Genomic DNA, 22526 nt, shown 5'->3' with positions numbered 1-22526 from the left:
AACGAAGCGTGCCTTAGTTGTTTAGGCACATGAAAACACATCTATTTAGCATTCCCCTCGAGAGCCCCCGAAGTTCACTGCTACTGCGCCGAGTGTTGGCTCTGGCCCCCCTCCCTAAACCATTTTTTCCACCATTTTATTTCACCTGCTCTGGATTCATAACAGTCTAAGGTCCATTTTGTATGATACTGTCCTTCGCGTCTCCCAATCACATAATGAGGAACATATTTGTGTGTATCTCACTCTCCCCACCTGAGATACTGTTCTCTCCCAGCACAGACATGTGAGGGGAGGGGAGGCAGAATGTATGAACCACCCCCATCATGTGGTTAAATACTATTTGGGCCAATTAAGACAATACCAGCCAAGTTGGCTGCCCAAGTGCAAGAGGAGAAGCATGTATGTACGTATCTCTCTCACCTGGGGCACTGTTTCACCAACCCACATAGTTATACTATGTGGGAAGCAAAATGTCTAAACACACCAATCATACAGTACTCTATAACTGCACTACAAATAAATAAAGTTTTAATTGTACAATTAGGGGTAATCAGAAGTACCACCCCGTCCCACGTGACGGAGGGCCTAATCCAGTTTTCCAGCCTGGGTGCAACTACAGTGCAGCCCCATGGTAAGGGAACAAATGTTCCCATACCTTAAGGAGGCCTCTGTGACTGCTGCCCCACTGCAAGATGCAGTGCATGCCCCATTAGCACAGTTGCACCAGCACTGGAAAACTGGACAGGATTGGGCCCTGATGGTGCAGCACAACTTGTTGGGAGGAGAGAGATACACACACAAGCTATCCCTCATGTGATGTTTGGCTGGTCAGATAGTATCATCCAAACCAGCCCCTATTAAATGTTTCCAGATATGAAATACTTTTAATGATTGTCTGGCCCTTGCTCTGTCCTCCTTTCAGCTCAGGTTATCCAATTCCTCATTTGTATGTTTACCTCAATCTTTTGCCACTTCCTCCTCATCAGTCCTATTCAGGTACAGCCTATCACTGCATGGTTGCAGCATGCAGCAAAATGTGGTGTAATGATTAGAATGTTGAATAGAGCTGGGAAGCAGTGGCGTCACTAGGGGTGTGGGGGGTGCGGGCCGCACTGGGTGACACGCACAGGGGGGTGATGCACACTGGGAAGGTGACACGCTAAAATCGTGGTGGTTAGGAGTAACTGCATCATATCATATACTGTTGGATGCAGAACGTCGAGCAGAATGCAATGCAAAAAACCTGAGTGAAATATCTCCTTTCTATCAAAAGTTATGGCCAAAAAACTGGAGATCAAAAAATGCATGGATCCCTATGGAAAGTGAAAGTGAGCCGTATTGCACGTTTACTCGTGAGTAGGCGAACTTGCCCTAGTCCTTCGGAATGGGCAGGCTGAGAGGAATCCAATGACACTAGAATGGTCCTGATCCAATGAATGCATCCCCAAACAACACCTGAGAAGGAAGTCCCTCCCTCCAAGCAGATGAATATATTGAGCCCTATGGAAAGTGAAACTAAGCCTCACTGTCACGTTTACTTGTGAGTAAGCAAACGTGCCTTGGCTGGTGGGGAGGATCAGGTGAAGGAGAGTGCAAGGCTACCAGAATGGTCCTGATCCTATGCACCTGCAGCTAAACAAGTGCTCCAGAAGGCAGCCACCCCCCTCCCACTAAAAAGGATCAAAACAGAAGCTTCAGCTGATCAGGTGAAACTTTTTGAGACTTGCAAAGCCAGGTGGATCCTGACAGTGATCTGGTTTAAACAGAAGTTCTTAAATTGAACTGGGCACTGGGTAGGGCTGAAAACCTGACTGGTTTTGGAGGCGGGTGTTATTGCAGGCAGGCTACAAAGGAAGTTCCACAAAGGTGGACCAGGGCTGGCTTCTGCTTATATAATTATTTGTTTTACTTTAATTATTTATACTTATTTATTTTAATGTGCCTGATGATGTCACTTCCACCATGACATCCCTTCTGGTGGGTCTTGGACAGATTGTCATTCTAAAAAGTGGGTCCCAGTGCTAAAAGTTTGAGAACTGCTGCTATAAGGTGTTAGTAAGTTGACACCCGGGGGTGTGTGTGACACTACTAGTGACCAAAATCACTAACATCACAATTAGGAGGAATAATACCATCATGTTATATATCAGGGGTGTCCAAAGTTTTTAGCAGGAGGGCCACATTGTCTCTCTGACACTGTGTCGGGGACCGGGGGGGGGGGGAAAGAATTAATTTACATTTAAAATTTACATAAGTTTACATAAATGAATATATTAAAGATGAACTTATATGAACGAATGAAGGTCTTGCAATAACTCAAGGCCTATAAAAGGCCTTGCACAAAGCAATGCTGGCCTGTCCTTTGCTAACGCTACTGCATCACAGACGTGAAACAACAAGTAGTGGAGGGAGCCCTCATCCCACAGCTCATGCGAGAGGTCAAACAGTCTCCCTCAAGCTGAGAGCAGTTGCGTCAGGCCAGTGTGGGCTCCAACAAATCTCTGGAGGGCCAGAGGCTCATTGCAGTCTGGGGGCTCCCTGAGGGCTGCATTGAGAGGCCTCGAGGGCCACAAGTGGCCCCAGGGCCGGGGTTTGGGCACCCCTGTTATATATATTAATCAGTGCGTAATTTCATGCAGAATGTGTTCTATCTTTGTTCTATCAAAAGGTACAGCCAAAAAACCAGTGGGGGTGGAGAGATGGTACATCACCACGCCCAACACCTGGGGTGTTGCCCCGCCCACTGCATGGGGGGTGATGCACTGGCATCCCGCACTGGGTGACGCGAACCCTAGTGACGCCACTGCTGGGGAGCCCTGGGTTCAAATTCACACTCAGCCCATGAAGCTCACTGGGTGACCTTGGGTTAGCCTAACTCTCAGTCAGTCATCTCTCGCAGAGTTACTGTGAAGAGAGATGGGGATAAGGGAAAATGACATACACCACCCTATGAAGGAAGGATGCAATAAAAACGTAGCAGTTACAATAACAGAGAGCAGCAAGTCCTTGCATAACGAGCATGGCTTGTTTTGCTTTTCATTCTTGCTTCCTCAAGTCCTCCTGTATCACTTGGTTGTCTTCCCAGAAAGAAGCTATGTTGGTCACACCTGTACTGCTATATTGGTCACACCTGTATGCCCACATTCTTGATCCTTTGTGGGCCTGATGAACATGGCTAGTTAATTAGTTGTAAAGCATGTTAGTTGCTAGGCATAAAAGTAAGTCTGACGTAAGAGTGGGGATTGGTAGAACAGCCGCTGATGTCACAAGGCATTGCTGCCTTTCTAAAGCAGGAGAAATAATATGGAGGGAAGAGAATGGAGTGGGGGGGGGGGCTTTTCTCCCCAGTGAAAGATTGAGGGTTTCCAAACACAGCCTATTTACCCTTCCTACTTTCTCAGCTTCTGAGGGAACTCTCCCACCACGTCAGCAAAGTAATTCAGGAAGAGAAGGTGGTCAAACAGACTCTCTTGTAAATACATGGGACATGGTTATTAGAGAAGATGAGAAGTGCCTTGTTGAAGCCTGCAATATGTGTCACTTACAAAGCATGAGCAGAGACAAAGTATGTTCAGTAATTATTGACATAAGACCTATTGGGTTGCCACTTGAGGCTGCATTTGTGCTTAAACAAAGATAGGCTTGGGTTCCATTCAAGGCTAGGATTTAGATTCATAAATAAATGCAATGCACCAAAACATTCACCAGTTCATCACCTCAAGAGCAAACATTGGCAGTATACATAGTCTAGCATCCCATATGCTCATAAGCTTAATCAATGCATTAAATGTATACAATACCCCAGTTTGTATTCAATATTCAGAATGTAGCTAAGAGCAATTTCCACTCTGATCCTGTTGAGAAAATGGGATCCAGCCTCCAACATACACACTGAAGGGATGAACAGGAGGTTGAACTGAATTGATAGAGACAATCAAACAACCTCTGGCAAAGCCAGGACTTATTGAACAGGGCTGGTCCACCCACAAAACAGACTGAGTGCTCACCAACCTCTGTTACTCCTTCTTCTGGTCCTCCAAAAAGTGAAAGAAGAAGGAAGAAGTGCAGAAGAAGACACTTCTCCTCTAGACTTTCTCTTCTGCTCCATTCTCATTCCCCTCTCCTTTTTCAAATCCAGGAAACAAGAAGAGAAGTGATAGAGGCTGGTGTACCACCCAATAAGGGGGAGCAACATTGGGAATGCCACCGCAGGTACCAGGAGGTCTTGGACCAGCCCTGTTAGGGACTTCTATCTCTTTGAGGCCAAAATAAACACAAATGTCAGCAATAACAGTATGGTTGTTATTCTAATAGATGAGTCACTCTGGGTAAACCAGAACAGTCAGTGAGCATGCGGGTTGAAAACTGTGCTGGCCTAGATCGGACTGGGATTGTTTCTAGATAACAATGAGCCTTAAATAATAACATCTGATCCTACATGGCCAAGAATGTGACTGCTTGGCAAACAGAAGCTTGACACTTAATTGTTATTTTCATAATGGATAAGTATGTTGCCATAACCTGTTGTGTACACCTGGCCATGTGTTGTGAAACCATATGATACCCTCTATTTGAGTTAAACTTAGTAGCAATGTAGCGGGTAGACCTGGTGCACACTTTTTACCAATTTGTTCTATATAAACAGCTGTCATCAGGAAGCACTATGCAACAATGCACACTAATTCCTTGGACCAACAAATCCAACACAGACTTCTCTTGCACACTCCCCACCACTCAAACCACCTTCTCCCAGGCCCAGTCTGCCTACCTGCCCCCACTTTCTCCCCATTCCACCCCCACCCCATTCAACCACCTCCCTGCCCTCCCCCACCCCATTCGACCCCCCTGCGCAGGTTGGTGGGAATCCATCGCCCCACTGGCATGCACGGGAGGGCTCTGGCCTTTCTGCCAGCATGCCAGCTCCCCGCGCTGCCACAAAGTACATTATGGTACTTTTGCAGCTGCCAACACTGGCAGAGCATGCATTCCGCTGGCACGTCCTTTAGTTAGGATTGAGCCCTAAAGTTCAAAGGATAATATTCCTATTTTAATGTCCAAACCTAGGACCAAGTAGATATTGGTATGAAATTTTTTGTGTGCCGATCTGGGCTTTCACAACAGCTACTGGAAAATGGAACCTGTTCTTATGATAACATGTTGAAAACTATGGACATGCATAAATCAATGTCTAAAACTGTGCTTCACTGTCTTAGCATGGCTTAATACATGACAGAAATCTAGGAAGAACAGGGTGTGCAAGTTCCACCCAGGCATTTCTGCTGTGTCTCAAGTTGGGGTGACTTTCTTGGTTTGTTTGTTTAAGATGTGAAAAAGAGATTGTCAAAATTGAAACCAATGTTGCTAAACCATGTTTGTTTTCCAAGCTTAGACGGATAGACTTCTTAACCAAAGAGGGAAGTCTCCACTCTCGGGGCCCAATCCTATCCAAATTTTCAGCACTGATGCAGCCATGCCAATAGGGTGCATGCTGCATCCTATGGTGGGGGTGCAGTTATGGATACCACCCCCCCCCCCCGATAAGGGAACATTTGTTCCCTTAGCTTGGAGCTGCATTGTGCCTGCATCAGCACTAGAAAGTTGAATAGGACTGTGCCTCAGTCAGTTTCTGGAGCAAGGTCAGAATCCAGGGAGATGGTTCACAAAGGACAGGGCAGAAGATGGGGTAGAGACTCAGGGCCCAATCCTATCCAATTTTCCAGTGCCAGTGCAGCCATGCTGTTGGGGTTTGTACTGCATCCTGCGGTGGGGACACAGTCACAGAGGCCACTTTAAGGTATGGGAACATTTGTTCCCTTATCTTGGGGCTGCATTGAGGCTACACTGGTGCTGGAAAATTGGATAGGATTGGGCACTCTGGCTCCTTTGCAAGATAGTCAGAAGTGAAATGAACCAAGAGGAATTCAGAGTGCATCATTATTATTATTCCTCACTGTATGTCCTACCCTTTCCCCAGGGTGCATATAACAGCTGAGGAAGAAATTACACAGGCCAAACAACATGTTGCTGCCTTAAAAGTTAGACCTATCCCTGGGTATATTTGGGATACTGATTCCAAAATGGCATCAGTGTCGCCTTATCACATCTAGTTTCAGAGATATGGCATGGCCTTATTAGTGAATGATTCAAGTAGTTTCCTTGTGAGTTAAGGAATGCCGTAACTTCCTCACCAGAAAGTTGCTTGAACCATTCACTAACGAGGCTATGCTGTATCTCCAAAACTAGACATGATAGGGCAAACCGATGCCATTTTTGGAATCAGCGTCCCAAATTCATATAAAACCACCATAAATTTTTTGGGGGGGGGAAATGCTTTTCGGTCCCTCAGTTTCACAGGCCTGCGTTATTAGAGGCGTAAGTGCATAAAGCTTGACTCTCAGCTATCACGATCCTGAGGTTCAGCTGTGAACAAGCCCACAGCCATATGAACAAAACTTGGTCCTCACAGCCCTTTTTGTGAAGCCTCTCCAATTTTCTGGGACAGAAGTCTCTGAATGTAGATCATGACCTTATCCTAAATAGTGTAACTCGAGTACTCTTTAGTAAACTTACAGGACAGTGTTCATCCTAACTGCACCCCCAAAATGTAACTGTTTGAAATTGTTCTGCCTAAAAGCAAATTGTTCCGAACACAGCACAAATAGTGCTTGTCCTAAAGCTAGTGAACAGCTCACCTGAGTGAAGATGACATGGGTCCAAGCAGGTTCATCTTTAAAATCTTCTGATCTAATGACTTTGGCAAATTCATATAGCATACATGCATGCCCTGCCATGGGTCATGGAGCACATATGTAGAATTAAGTACACAACTTGAACAATCCAGAAATTCTGATCTTAATTCCCAGCTGCCATTTCAGAATGTTTTTAAAGAAATAAGTACCTCTTTTTGCAGGCACGCAGCTTTCACATTTGACATGCACATATGCATTTTTTATTTGGGTATGCATATCCTGAACGAGTCCCTGCCAGATGCAGCCTTTTCTAACTATAAAATGTGAATGCACAAAGTGATGTAATTCTGTATTTACATTTTTTTTTTTAAAATGTAGAATTCAAACTGGAGCCATGTCATAGTAGGAATCTAGGAGATACTGTTTCATCTGCAAGATGTCTATTTTGCCCTTTCATTCTCCTAACAGCAACTATTCCATCCAAAAGTTAGATTCAAAAAAACAGACATAAGCAAAGGTTAAATCTGAAAATGGGAAATCTTTCTCTGACATTAAGCGGTGGCCTTTTTACAAAATAGAAGCAAGAAGTCATTCATTAACACAGAGAGACAGGGGGCCCAATCCCACCAACCCCCCCTCCATGCAGCTGTGCTACCAGAGAGCGCTGCATCTTGGGAAGGGAGAGTTCCTAGAAGTCTCCTCCAGGTAAGGGAACATTTGTTCCTTTGCCTGGGGTGAAAGCCTCCACTGCTTGAATGAATGTATTTGAACCGGTGCCAGCTATTTTGCTGGTGCAAGTTCAAGTGAAGCCGTGAAGGTGAATTGAGGCCAGGAAGGGAAATAAGATATCGGCAGCACCACTGCCACCAATACTGTCCTTCCCCCCTCCCCACCCCAGTCTTTGCCCTATTCCTCCCCCTGCCTGCTCTGTTCCCACCAACGTCAGCCTCCCACCCACTCCTGCACTGATTTACTGGCACTGGGGCTCGTTGGAAGGCAGCTGTCCTGTGGCCAGTCTGCTTGCGGTGCTGGCCCAGCTGCCCAAAATGGCATGCCGCCATTTATGACAGTCATAAAGCATGCTGCGACACCAGAACATAAGTATCTGTTTTGAGCACACATTCTGGCAGTGTAGCATGCCCAAAAGATTGGGCTGACACACAAACAAATGTCCCAAACAGATATTTTTGAAGCACTATGTTGTAAATTCAAAAAAGTGTAGAACTACATTTTCAAATTTCACCTGAGCTCTCACTCTGGCATTGCTTAGTTGCACAATGCACTACATGATGTGTGTGTGTGTTTGTGTAAACTAATTTGGTAGTGCCTAAGTATTTAAAGATGTTGGATACACCCAGCAGTGACAGAGCCAAGAAAACATAGCTGAAGTGGAAAAACTTGCTCAGCAGTCTGCCAGCAGTACCTACCTCCTTCCTTTTTGCCCCCCTCCCCACCTGTGTTCTGGGGCCAATCAGAATACAGAGTACAGGTGGGATCACACTGCATGGAGAAGTTCAAAGTAGGTGCACCAGGGTGGGGTTAGGAAGTGAGTCCTGAAACTTCAGAAGAAGCAGCTTCTGAAGCAAAGTCCCTCAAGCCCGTGCTCACTCTCAACATGATATATAAGGAATATGAAGATAGGAAGCTGACTTAACCGAGTCAGACCATTGGCTCATCTAGCTCTGTATCATTGACACTAACTGGCAGCGGCCCTCCATGGTTTCAGACAAGCAATTTTTCTAGCCCTATCAGAAGACAACAGGGATTGTTGCTGGTACCATTTGCATTTGTACCAGTGAGCTACGGCCTGTCCTCAATATATATTAAGCATATATTCACTCACATTCACCTCTTGCTACATTTGTCTTCTGTCTTTGTTTTTGCCTGCTTCACTTTGGTGTCTAACTTTAGATTGTAAGCTCCTTGGGGGAAAAGCATGAGAGTTGTTTGCTTGTTTGTTTTTGCTTATCTTACTCTGTACTCTTACTACACGTACTAAAATGGCATCGTATAGATCTTTGTCTGGTATCCACCTGGTCACAATCTTCAAGTCCAGCTAGCTCAGTACTTTTTTAATGCACAAGCAACACAGCTTTCCAGGGTTTCAGTCAAGGTGGTACTTTCCAAATGTAAAGCATGTGTTTTAGCAGAGCTGGTCTCAAAAGGAGGCGATTGCCTTGGGCAGCAGATGGGGTGCCCAGCTCATGCTGCCCATTTGCCTTCACTGCACCTCCTCCTGCTCTCACTCCCTGGATTAAAAGGGGAGAGGGAAACAAGTGTGGAGGCAAAGAGAATGATGGGTTGGAATTGGGAGGTTGGTTCATGAAGTAAGGTGGGGTAGCATTTGACATATTGCCTCAAGTCCCAGGACGTCTTATGTTTATACATGAAGTTTTGACCATTCCTCTTTCCTTTGTACCTCACCCTTCTTTTTTGCAAGATTTTCCTTTAGACCCTCCCTTACAACCCCCAATCCAGAAGTCTACCCTCTGGACAAGGACCCCAGACTATTACCATGTACTGATAAACTGGGCTGTATTTCTGTCAATATTTCATTTATATGAAGCTAAAGTACCTATCACGTGATTTGAAATTATACCTAAAGATGCACTGGATACAAGGGAAGAAAGACATTATAATTTGGGAGTATTTGGGAACCACTGTGCCTGCTTTGGACAGACAACTATCTACTGCAAAAGTCAAGTTTGGTTAAAAATGTAAAGCATTTCTACCACCAGAGGGTAGTACAAGAGTGGAGGAAAAAAGAGACAAAAATGTTATTTCCTTAGAAGTTCTGAAACTTGAGAATTCCACATTAAAAAGTCTAGCCTGTTGGGTGGCTTGACTCAGTGCTGCTCACTATAAACGTGTGCCTGGAGAACCCTCAGTGTGCAAAAAAGGGACTCAGACTGCATGGAAAAACATGCATCCTGGCAGGGAAAAATGTGCCAAAATTTTCTACATCCTAAATACAGGTGGAGTATTAATGTGCCTCGAGTGCTGTGCGTTAGAGCTGGCATTCACTTCTTCCTTGCTTCAGATGTTCGCTCCAGAAACAGTTGTTTGGTTTGATGGGTCAATGAAATGGAAGAGTGTCCGACACAGTAAAACGAATTGGGCTACAATTTCTGGTGCCATAACCAAGTGCTGTTCAGAGAGCTATGAGAAAAGACATTTAAAAAATAAAATAAAAGCCATACAATCACCTCAGAGTCAATAAGGTTATCTACTTTACTGAATGAGCTGCTGTTTTAATATCTCATGGTCCCCATAATATGGCAGACAACTTAACAATTGGCACTTCCTAGCACTGAGAGGAATCATCATACACAATGAATTACTTATCACTTAGAAACCACGAAACTAGAACTGCCTCAGTCTCTGCTTCCAATCTCTGTGACCCACAAAATTTGGCCACCACTGTGATGGAAGGGGAAAACACAACTGAGCTTATCTTTTGAGCTCCAACTGCTTCTTAGGTATGGAGAAATGCATTCTTAAAACTTTATATCTAAAAGAAGATTACAACCCCGATTCTTCCATATAGAAATTCTTCCATAGTAAATATATTCTTTTAGTACATAATATTAATATATGAAATTTAGAAATTAAATTAAATATATTTCCCCAAATATTTAACAATAAGAAACACCAGAAATATCTAACATTCTGGAATATGACTCTGGAAAGCCAACAGAAACAATTTCACATCTAATTTCTTTTGCAATTTCTTTTGAACACTGAGGGTGAGCATACTCTTTCACTGCAGAGGTACTCCCAAGGTCTTCGGCCCAGGGAACTCACTAGTTAATCCCTTCCCCTTCCTGAAAGCCAGAAACAATATGTTTTGGCATGTGAACATAATGGCCAGACAGATTCCACTTTTCTAAGCTATGCTTAATTTCTCAGTGCCAGAGGCCAGTCCTGACTGGAATGGTTTCTTCAGTCTCAGAAGTCTTGTCCAACATGAGGGCTCCTATACATGGGGTCTCTGAGTTACAGATATCCGACTTATGGACAGTGGCATCACTAGGGTTCACGTCACCTGGTGCGGGATGCCAGCACGTCACCCCCATGCAGTGGGCGGGGCAACACCCCAGGTGGTAGACGTGGTGATGTACCATCTCTCTGCCCTCACTCCGCTCCAGTTCCATCAGATCAGGACCATTCTGGTGGCTTCACATTCCCCTTTGCCTGGCCTGACCACCAGCCAAGGCACGTTTGCTTACTTGCGAGTAAACACAACCGTGAGGCTTAGTTTTGCTTTCCATAGGGCTCAATACAGTTTTCTGCTTGGAGGGAGGGACTTCCTTCTCAGGTATTTTTGGGGGCTGCATTCATTGGATCAGGACCATTCTGGTATCACTGGATTCCTCTCAGCCTGCCCTTTCCAACAGACTAAGGCAAGTTTGCCTACTTGTGAGTAAACGCGCGCTATGGCTCAGTTTCACTTTTCATAGGGCTCCATGCATTTTTTGTTCTCTGGTTTTTTGGCCATAGCTTTAGATAAAAAGGAGATATTTCACTCTGGTTTTCTGCATTGCATTCTGCTCGAAATTCCACATCCAACGGTATATAACATGATGGGGTTACTCCTAACCACCATGATTTTAGCGCATCACTCCCAAGTGCATGTCACCCCCACTGTGCATGTCACCTGGTGCGGTCCGCACCCCCCGAACCCCCCTAATGATGCCACTGCTTATGGACAGCCACACTGGCACTTTCATACAAGTGCAGTCCATCTGTTCTGGTGTTGTTGCACAGAGTTGTCAAGAGCTGACTGTTCCAACTTATATCCATCCCAATATCTGAATAAACCTCTGGAACAGACCCAGAAATAACTTGGGGACGGGCAGTCCAATCCTGAGCTTTCCAGCGCACAGGCCTGCAGCAGCGCCAAAATGGCTACCACTAAATTCCGTGGAGCTGGGAAGCAGTGCCTGGGCTGCAACTAAGCAGCCCCGATGGGTCTCCTTGAATCTGTGCCCGCTATTGAGCAGGTACAGATTCAAGGAGATCTGTGTTGTGTCTCCTGGCCCAGGAGGGTGGATAGGATATGGCGGCAGGGTCTGCCGCCATCTCCAGCTTCCCCCACCCTCGAACGCATCTCTCCTCACCTTGACTTACCATTCTGCCACCCGGTGCTCACATGGAGTGCTGGGTGGCATCCAGCTGGCTTCCGACCAGCACTGGCCCAGCGCAGGCTCACGCTGAGGCAGCTCCAACACTAGGCTGGCACTGACTGTCACAGGTGTGCCTTATGGCATGTTTGCAGTAGTGCACACTGGCAGTGGGCTGGCATGAGCCCGTCAGGTTTGGGCTCTTAGTGCACACTGGCAGTGGGCTGACACAACCCCTCAGGATTGGGCTCTTAGCTCTTAGAGTACAGTATTGCCTTAACCAATAAGGATGTTTTGACATATTCATGAGGCACTTTTTTGTTGTCAGCCTTCAAATGACTCATATGCATAATCCTCACAACACCCTTGCAAAGTAGATCAATACTGTTATCTCAGTTTTATTGATGCAGGATTGCTGCTGAGATGTAGTGGCTTGCCCAAGAGTCTTTTCCTATAGGCAATAGCTCCATCTTGCTGTAGTAGGCTTGACTCTGCATCAGATCGGGCTGCATGACTGCAATCCTATTTCTTGGAAACATGTCCCCCTGCATTCAGTGGTGCATATTTCTGAGTAGACACATCCAGGTTCATGCTGATGATGAGATTATGACTGAAATGAGGTTCAAGCTAGGGATTTTCTTTCAGTTCTTGGTCTTACAGAATCCACCCCCCCCCCCAAAGACCCTGCCTTTGCTCACAGCATTATTCTTCTGCAGTTCTGACTAAGAGATAAGAGTTCTGACTAAGAGACCCTGCTTACAGATAACTGTACTTTCTAATAGGATCCCATCCCAATGTTGAAATCCGTGTATGATGGTGGTCTGGTGGCCATGCATTATGCAGTTCAGCCTTTGCACTCTTTTATTTCTAGCCATGTCCTAAAAAACAGGAATTGAGGTGCTAGGGAAAAAGTTGGGAGTTGATTCTTTAGGTGAACAAAGTCATTAATAGCTAATTACTCAGTTTCCGGCTCAGAAATGTAGAGCATTATATCAAGGACTGTTTTGACAGAGAAGGGAAGGGCAGAGATACCTGAGCAGTGCTTAACTGCTGGAACAGAAGGTGAAGGGGCCCGAGTAAGGCTGCAATCCTATCCACACTTGCCTGGGAGTAAGCCCTGTTGGCTATAATGGACTTTACTGCTGCATGCCTAGGATTGGGCTCTCACAGCCCAGAAGTAAGTCCCATTAGGGGGCTCACTCCCAGGAAAGTGTGGCTAGGATTAGTCTGCCAGGAGATGTGGCTTCGGCGACCTCAGTGGTGAGGGAAAAGGCCCTCTGCTGGTGCTCAGAGGCACTCTCGGTTTCTGGACGACCTCCCCAAGCGCAGGGAAAGCGTGCCCTGCCGCTCCTTCCCGCAGCCAGCCAGCCAGCCAGCCCAGCGCTCCCCAAACTTTCGCCCTACCTTCGCGGCCAAAGTTTCCTGAAGTTTGGTGACGTCAGCGGCGCGGCGGCCAATGGGCGCCGAAGGTGTTATTTTGGGCAGGGAAAGGGGCGGCCCCGCGGCTCCGGTGTCCGCCTGCCTCGCCTTGCCCAGTGCATGGAGAGGCGGCCGGCTGCGAGCGCCCCGGACCCTTCCCCGCGCCTCCGCTCTCGGGACCGCCTGGGTGCCTGTGCCGCCGCCCCCCTCCTCATGCCGCGCTGCCCTGCCTGTGCGCGCCTGGGCTGCTGAGCTCCGGCTGCCGCCTGCCCTTCCCACCAGCCGGTCACCTGGGCTGGGAGTCGGCGGGGCAGGTTGAGCGCAAGGGGGCTGCGCGCGGGACTGGGACTGGGGCGCAGAGCGAGGAGCCGTCCGGGCAGCGTTCTACAGGCGATGCCTTGGTAGCCCCGCGCTGCGCGGCTGCTGCTGGGACTGGCTCGGAGGGCTTCTCGCCACTACTCTGCCGAGCGAGCGAGCGGGCCGGCGGGCGAGCATGCTGCTGGCCTCCGGGAGAGAGCGGCCGGCGGGGCGCCTCTGGCTGCTCCTGGGGCTGTGGAGCGCCGCGCTTTGGCTGCCCGCCCAGGGATGCCCCAGTAAATGTACCTGCTCCGGATCCAATGTGGACTGCCACGGACTGGGACTCCGATCGGTGCCCCGAGGCATTCCCAGGAACGTGGAGAGACTGTGAGTAGCACCCAGCGGAGGGGGCCGCGGCCCGGGTGGGTTCTCCCGGAGGGCATGCGTGGGTGCACCTGGTGCCACAAAAGAGGCGTCTCTAACCATTGGGCTTGTGATCCCAGGCTGGCTCTGGGGATCTCTCTGGCCAGGCTGTCGGGCACGGGGGATTGAATGGCAGGGAAGTTCAGACACAGTCCCCTGGGGGACACACACACTGGTAACCGTGGGGTGGGCGCAGGGATGCTGCGCACCACTTCAGGAAGAGGTCATGTGCTGTGCTGCAGAGCCCACAGGCAGCCTGCGGTGTGGGCTTTTTAATTGCAGAGCCACTTAGCCATTGTGTGTCAAGGCAAAGAGAGGAAGAGAGCAGAAACCGCCAGCCCACATGCAACAAGTATGTTTGGCATTTTTCCACATGATGCTCCCTGGAATGCCTCGCTCACCAGGCTGTGCGCTTGCTTGCTCACTCACAGTGGCATATCCCAGGCTGCCACGCTTGATGGGGATTGCACCTTTGTCGAGCATCTCGTTGCCTTAGTGAACACTAAGGTTGCGCACCAGACCTGGCCTGGTCTCTGCTAGCCTGTTTGATTCACAGAAGCTGCTTGGGTCTGGCTCTGTCTGGCCGCACACTGGCCTCCCATGAGCACCAAATTGGGCATGTGGGTATGGTGCAGGACATGCCTCCCTCTGAGGGGAGAGATGGGGCTAAAGCAGCCATTTTCAACCACTGTGCCATGACACACTAGTATGCCACGAGTGGTCCACAGGTGTGGCACAGGAATTTGGGGGAAGATCATTTATTAGCAGGACCAATGGAGATGTGAGCCCCCACTGGAAGAATGGTGTGCCTTGTCAATTGTCAAAAACCTGATGGTGTGCCTTGACAGTTTTAGTGCCTTGTCAGTGTGCCATGGGATGAAAAAGGCTGAAAATTGCTGGGCTAAAGGGACAAATAGCCGAGAAATCTGAGCATGATGGGATGTGCGTCTGGTACCCTACCCTTTTCTGTCACTTTCTGAGAGACCAAAGCAAGACAGGAAATTCCGAATCCTTTTGTAGCTGAGGTGTGACCAGCTTTCGTTCAGCATTTTAGTGGGTTTCTGAGGCCAGCCATGCTGCCACCAATGAAAAGGCCTCCTTGCATGTAGGAATATATTGTGGCAAAAGAGCGTACAGGCTAGTTCCCAGTTTGTCAACTGTGTTGCCCTTGTTGGCAGAGGCAGACTACAGAGATGTATCCTGGATATGCAAGTGGGTCCAGAGAAGAAAAGTGGTCATTGGTGGGCCCCAAAGTCCCTGAAATATGAGGAGTAGCAGTCAACCTGTGACACTTCTAGTTTCACATCTAGTAAATAGATTTCCACTCTATCTCTGTTTGCATACATAATCTACCAATAACACTACACCTGATCTACCAGTAACACTACACCTGACTCTAGTATGTGAACACCACTTGAATGTTGCAGTCAAACCGTGGGGCTTTAGAGAGGAGGTATAAGACAGTGGCCAAGAGTCTGAGCTGTGAATCAGGATTTCTGGGGTTCACATCTGCTGTGAATTCTCACTAGTGGCCTTAGACTAGTCCGCAGTCTTGGCTCCCCAACAGCAATAAAGGTACTTGGGCTACAATCCTATACATACTTAACCTTGGTGTGAGTCCCATTGAACTCAGTAGGGCTTACTTCTGAGTAGACAGGCAGAGGATTGTGCTGTTACTCATCTTGCAGGCTGCTGTGAGGGCAACACCAAAATAATATACATGAAGCATCTTGCACACTCAGAAGTGCTAAGTGTCATTATGAAGATGACACGGATTCTTTTTTTGAGTTTGCCGTAACAGGCAAGCATGTTTTCCTTTTGTAAGGTGTATAAGTGTACCTGGTTATGGCCTTGTATTATTTTCCAAGCATGGGAGTCAATACATGTCCCATTGTGTCAGTTCCTAAATTAGCATTCCAGCCCAATCCTAACCTCACAATTGGAGCTAGCTGTCCAGTGGTGGGGAGTGCTTTATGGCCATCATGAATGGCCTGCCAGCAGTATGTGAGCTGTATGCTGCCGGCCCACCAGTGGGGAGGCCAGAGTGGCCTCAAACAGAGCAATGACCAAGAGAAGGCCTGCCAAGAAGATAATTTGGTGGAAGATGTGGGGTGGCTTGAGGGAGGATGGAAAGAGGGCAGAACAGGGAGGGAGGGTGGAACAGAAAGGCAACGGGACAGGGGGAGGGTGGATTGGGTCTGGGAAGTGGGTTGGTTTGGTGGCAGCTTAACTCACTTCTTGAACCCAATTCCACTCCCAGGTTCACATGGACTTGTGCCAGTGATTTTGCTAGTGCAGGTCCAAGTAGACCCCTCTGTGCCATGGAGACTTATCTCCAGGTAAGGGAACAAATGTTCCCTTACCCAGAGAAGACCTCCTGGATTGCCTCCATTGCAGGATGCATCACATGCCATTTTGGTTTGCCTGCATTGGCTGGCAGGGCGAAGCATAGGACTGGCCTGTAGAGCTTTGATGTGAAGTCCTAGAAAATTTTTGAAAAGATAATATTCGTTCATTATGACAAAATTAACAGGGTCCGTAAAAGTTAAGCTATTTTTGTGCTTAATAAATGTATGTTATTTAACTTTGTTTTAAGTGCTTGCTTAAGTCAGACCAACTATTGCTCACATGCTGCACCATGAATATTAATTGATCCTAATAAAGGTATCATTTTACAACCTCATAAAGTTCTCATAAATAGGTTCCACTGGAAATTGACTGGATAGACTTCCAAGCACATGTGTTTAGAGTTGGGTGTCAGTTACCACAATGAGGGTGGCAGTCAGCAACTGATTCTTCAGTTATATAACCTAAAATACACAGCATAGTTCATTTCGCAGCTGGAAACATGCATTGCTGGACACTTGAGACCACCTTCTTACCATTTCACTTTTTGGAACCAGTAATAACTGAACTATAGATCAAGCTAGTCTTATTTACATGGCAGTGTCTGAGGTTTTAAAAGCTAAAACTTGATTTATAAATGTTGTCAGAGCAAAAAGTAGGCTGGCAGATGGCTAAGCTTGCCTGCACCTAATTTTATTTATTTATTTGTAAAATCTATATCCCTCCTTCCCTCCCCGCATATCAAGGCACTTGGGTGCCTTACAGTCATAAAATATAAGAAGAAACAAGCAGCAGACACCAATTTAAAACAATATAGTACATAGAAATACTGTACAAAACATCAATAAATATAATGAATTAAAACCCACAAAAACCTATATTTGAACTGCCCTAATAATTTTACTCCATCTCCCCGCCTCCTCCCCGTATAAAGAACACAAACACCTGAGTGTCAACATTCCATTTCATGCTGAATCCTGGGGGAATGCTTCAAAATGTGTTTGAAAATATGGTTCATTTTGAAAAGGGTTGCCCCACATCAATAGCAGTGTCATGGTCTTGGTAAACATACAGATGCCATGCTGAGAAGTCTGAATGTAAATAGATCTTCATAATGGAAATAATAGTCTGTACCTATACATTAACAAGAAAAGTTTAGCTATTTTTAAGTGTTGACCTTTGCCAAGTATGGCAATCTAGCTGGAGTTAGACCAGCGGTGGTTCTTCCACTTGGTACACTTTCTGGGTGCCATGTTTTCTCAGTACAGACTTGATGGAGGTGATACTGGGCTTAGGAGGTCCTGGTCTGGCACCACCAGGATGACACAGCCCCAGCTAAAGTCTTTGTTTGGAAGGGGTGGGAAGGAAGCCCCAAGTGCTTGTGGTGCTGGGCAGTTATTCTGGTTTTCCTTTTGAAGTGACAATCAAGTTTACTAAAGCGTTGGTCGAACTAACATCTACATTACACATCCAAACCTGCTAGATAGGTATGTTCTCATCAACTTGTTGGGAAGAAGTGGCAGTTCTTTGCACCACTATAGGCCTGTTTGGGAGGAAGTTCTACTTGTTGAGTGACATAACAAGCCCTTCCGGCTTGCCTTGTGTCCCCTGAAGATAACGCATACAAAACAGTTGCAACTTCAGATTGTGAGGATTTTAGAAAATGTGATGCTTTTGTAAAACAGGCTAGTAAAATATACGTATGGAATGAGTTGAATGGTACAGCTTGTATATGTTTACTTGTATGCATATCTTTTTGTCGTATACAGTACTGTACTACCAAGCTCTCCACTAGTTTTCAGTGTTTTGTCTTGATAACCTCATAGTGAATTACACTGTATTTCTTAAAATACCTCATTTACCGGAGTACATCCCAGCAAACAGTTTATTTACAACCCGAACCGATCTAAACTCCCATCCACCAATGCAGCCACAGCGCTAGAGCATATACTGCGTCCTGCAGAGAGGAGCAATCCCAAAGGTTCGGATAAGTACCTTTGCCCATGGGTACGCCTCCACCTCCCAAATGGATCTGCTTGGACCTGTTCCAGTGTTTTTGCTGGAACATGTCCTGGTGGACCTGAAAAGGTAGGTCAAGGCTGAAGAGGGGGATAGGATATCGGCAGCGCTGCTGCTGCTAAGACTGACCCCTTCCCAGCCTTGACGCACACCCCACCCTGGTCCCTGCCCCATTCTTCCCCCTCCCCAACCTGTTCTGCCTGCAATTTTTCACCCTTCTGTGCAGAATTACCAGTACCAAGGCTTCCCCTGGGGCTGCTGGTTCGCGGCTGAGGTCACTCATTGCTTTCGGCCACAGCCCAGTTTCACAGTCTGGCACATTGCCTTTTGTGACCGCTGTCAAGTACATTGCACTGCCAGAATGCAAGTTCTACAGCGTGCTGATAGGATTGGTCCCTTTAATACTACAGTAATTGATTTTCATGAGACTTAAGCAGTTTAGCTGCTCCCCAGGATGCATGCTGTGTGCACTTACTTGGGAGCAAGCCCCACTGAACTCATGGCTTTTGTTCTGGATATAAAAGTTTCAGATTGGGCTGTAACTATCATGAAGCATAATCCTATGCATATCTTCTTGGAAGTAAGTCTGAATTAATTCAGTTTGCAGCCTTCCATTTTTACCAAGAAAAAAAATACAGGAGCCATGAATCTACAGTGATCTGTGTGCTCCCGGGTAGGAACTATCAAGGGTTTCCCAGTGTGAGATATGAGAAAGCAGCACTTAATAAGGCTTCATGTCAGTTCATCATGTGCAAAAGCCTACATAGTCCAGGAATGCATAATATTCACTAACAAAATGGGAATGACTTTTATTGCAAGACTTTAATATGAGCCAGCTTTTTACTGTCCCTTTTGCTGTTAATACTTATAAGTTCGTATTTTGGAAATCACATTTAAGCCCTAAGCATCATTATGATTCTATTATTTCTTAGCCAGAGCAGGAATTCCAAATATATTTCAGATTTAGACTTGCCTGAACTTAGTTAAGCGATATGAATGATTACATCCAGACCTCTTAAATCTACAGTTTAGCTTGCCATTATCGGTGAAGAAATTCATTATTGTTCAGAAATAAAACTGCGTTAGGCCTCCATCCAGTGCCAACTTTCTTTGGACTAAGTCGCATTGAAATTCACATCCAGGACAACATGTCTTGGAAGTGAAGGCTGTTAGGCTCTGTATAGCATGTGGTTATGGGACAGATGTTCATGGCTCATAGAATTTGAGCATGGAGGGAATCTTGAAATTCTGACCACAAGAGTTCCAAAAGAAATTCCCAAATGTCTTTTTGAAATAGGATAAAGTGTAAGGCTTTCATGACAGATAGTTTGACTTTTTTTGGCGCTCCCTTCAAAATGGAGTGGGGGGGGAGAAAGGTGGGCTAACTATTGAAGACAGACTTAGGAAATTGCTACTTTGTCAGAACATTTTAAAAGACGAATCAAATATCTTGCATGTGCAATCTCAAATCTTGCTGTTCCTAAGTTTTTGAGATGTAGTCCTTTGGTTTTTCTGCCTCTGAAATCTGTATTTGTGGCAAAAAAAAAGTTCAATTTTCTTTCCCCGTCTTTTATGCCAGAAAAATGAAATTTGGAAAAACTGAAAGATGTCATGGTTGAAAAATGGGGTTTTTAACCCGTAAACTTGTTTCTGCGTGATTTATTATTTGTAACCATTTGAAATTAAATTCAGTGCTTACAAATATTGGAAACTTGACATCTGTCTAATTCTTATTACGATTAGATTCAGCATGATTCATTTTTGTTTTAAGGCTACAATTTGATCACACTTCCTAGCAGATTAAGTCTCATTGAAAACTGTGGGATTGCTTAGGGCCGTGCTGAAACTGTTAGCGACTGATGCAATGAGTGCTCTTTTAGATCTGCTGTATCCATGTCTTGTTTTCTAGTCGGGGACAAGGCAAATGAGCTCCTTGTATGCCGCAGTAGTTTAGCAGCATATTAAAAAAAAAAATTTGTCAGTGGCAGTTACAATTTCAAGGGATTTTGTGAAAGTTAGTTACTTTATGGCCCAATCCTATCTCCCTCCTCTGCCAGAGTAACTAGCATTGTGCCAGAGGAGGCTGCTTTACAACAGTTGCTAAGCAGTTGAGGCCGGAGTGGCCTCCTGTGCACTGGTGGACCCACGGAGACCTGCAGTAGCAGATAAGCCTGTGCAAGGGATTGGAGGGAGGCAGGGAGAGGGTTGAACAAGGAGTGGTGGATGGAAAGGGAGATGGGGTGGGTAGAACAAGGCATTGATGGGCTTGGGGTGGAGGACCGTTCAGTCTTTGGAGGGGGTGAGATTGGCAGTGTCAGTGCACACCAAGTCCCAATCTTCTTCCCAGTCATGATCCACCTTCTTGGGTCAACATGGACTAGTGCCAGCAATTGAGCTGGCACAGGTCCCAGTTGCTCCATAACAAATGCCCTGAGGAGACCTCCAGCAGCTGAAAATTCCCTGTGGGATACAGAAGTGTTTGAGCTGGCACTTATACATTGTCACACAGGGATTTAGGCAGGATTGGGCTGTTAATTAGGACCGGATGAAGTTTGTAATGTAGTAGCTTCCTCGCAGCTCAGCAAGTGTTTATTATTTATAAACACTTGAGTTGATTTGCCTATTGAGCCTCTAATCTAAGTAGTCATAGAATCACTAAGCACTGATGCAAGTCCTTGCTTTGCTATAGACTAGCCATTTTCAGCCACTGTGCTGCAGCACGCTGGTGTGCCGTGAACAGTCTGCAGGAGTGCTGCGGGAGTTTGGGGGAGGGTCATTTATTAGTAGGGTCATTGGGGGATGTGAGCTCCCACCAACAGCATGGTGGGCCTTGTCAGTTGTCCAAAAACTGATGGTTTGCCTTGACTATTGTAGTATCTAGTCAGAGTGCCATGAGATGAAAAAGGTTGAAAATCACAGCTATAGACTATTGGTGGCCCCTGGTAAGTTACAGTCTCTGTTTCCAATCTGCAAACTGGGATTAACAGTGATTTTCATTTTCTTGAAGTAGTTTGTCAAATGAATGAGAGACTGCAAAGTAGCTTTAAGGTGGAAAGTGCTAGGTAGATTATGATCAAAATAAAAAGTGAAATCTGTATAAACTGGAGGTAGCTTGCCATTTTACAGTCTGGACATCAGATGCATATACTTAAATATCTCTCAATGCTTCAGGAAATCAGGTAGCTCCTGTTCCCTATTTCCTCCTTAGATTTGTCATTTGCCCTTCTCTTTAAATTGCTTGGACAGATGCAGTCCTATTCACCACAGCAGGTGAAGGAAGGGTGGGCAGCTGGACAGAGAAGGAAACAGACAGGAGTGGCAGCAACCACCCCTCGCGCATCACTGGAATCTACAAGTATGCACCTATTTCCCCCATTTTTGAGGTGGCAGTCCTCTGAGAAACTGGTTCAGCACAGGCTTGGCATCGTGAGAAATACTGAACACTGCTTACGCCATCACCGTAGAACTAAACTCTACTGATCTGAAATGGAGAATGCGGGCTGCGTATGTAGTAAGCTACATGTGTGTTTACTACATGTGTGTTTACTGTGTTTCTTTCCCTTTGAAAGAAAGCTGCTAGTTAATGTTATGAAGAGCAGTAATTGGCAGGGAGTGAGGATTTCTGCATTTTGCATTGCGTGGCCTACTTTCGACTTTCCTCTAAAGTCTGCTGTAATTTGTACAGAACCTTGGTAATGTTAACAATGTTACACAGGACCCTAAATAAACAACGCAGAAATTCCTCCATGCTGCATCCTTCAGACATTAGGAAGACTAAATACAGAGGACATAAATGGTGGCTCAAACAAAAATACTTACGATGATTCACATAGTAAACACACAGAGTGCTTACCCTCTGCATTGCAAAAACCCACAGAAACTGTTTTCCTCTTTAACCTCAGGAAAGGAACAAAAAGATGAATAAAACGAAGTTGCATTGCAAGTTGCTGTTGTTCATTCCTCTCTCCCAAAGATGTTCTCAAATACCAGCTTCTGCTGTTGCACAGCTAGAGCATATATGGTCCTGATTTTCTTAGTTGGATTAAGATGTGCTACTAAAATTCATTAGATGCTTCCTGTTCACAGTGTGGCAACTGTAACCGCATCTCCAACAGTGGAGAATTGCTTGTCCTGAGAGTCTATTAAAATAAGGCCAACAGGTAGTACTGTTAATGAATAATGAAAGGGAGCTATTAAGAGATTTGAGAAA

The 22526-nt window shown here is 46.0% G+C and overlaps 1 protein-coding gene across 1 annotated transcript in view; it reads left to right on the top strand.

Annotated features, from left to right (window-relative positions):
• Nucleotides 1-13724: 13724 nt before the first annotated feature.
• The window catches only part of SLIT3 (slit guidance ligand 3), a 534848-nt gene continuing 526046 nt past the window's right edge, over nucleotides 13725-22526 (top strand). Inside the window, exon 1 of the mRNA XM_066612910.1 lies at nucleotides 13725-13915. Within this exon, the coding sequence (XP_066469007.1) occupies nucleotides 13725-13915 (191 nt within the window). The remainder of the gene's footprint in view (nucleotides 13916-22526) is intronic.

The sequence above is a fragment of the Tiliqua scincoides genome, chromosome 2 (genome assembly GCF_035046505.1).
Source record: "Tiliqua scincoides isolate rTilSci1 chromosome 2, rTilSci1.hap2, whole genome shotgun sequence".
Classification (NCBI taxonomy): domain Eukaryota; kingdom Metazoa; phylum Chordata; class Lepidosauria; order Squamata; family Scincidae; genus Tiliqua; species Tiliqua scincoides.
This window is presented reverse-complemented; position numbering and strand designations above follow the sequence as displayed.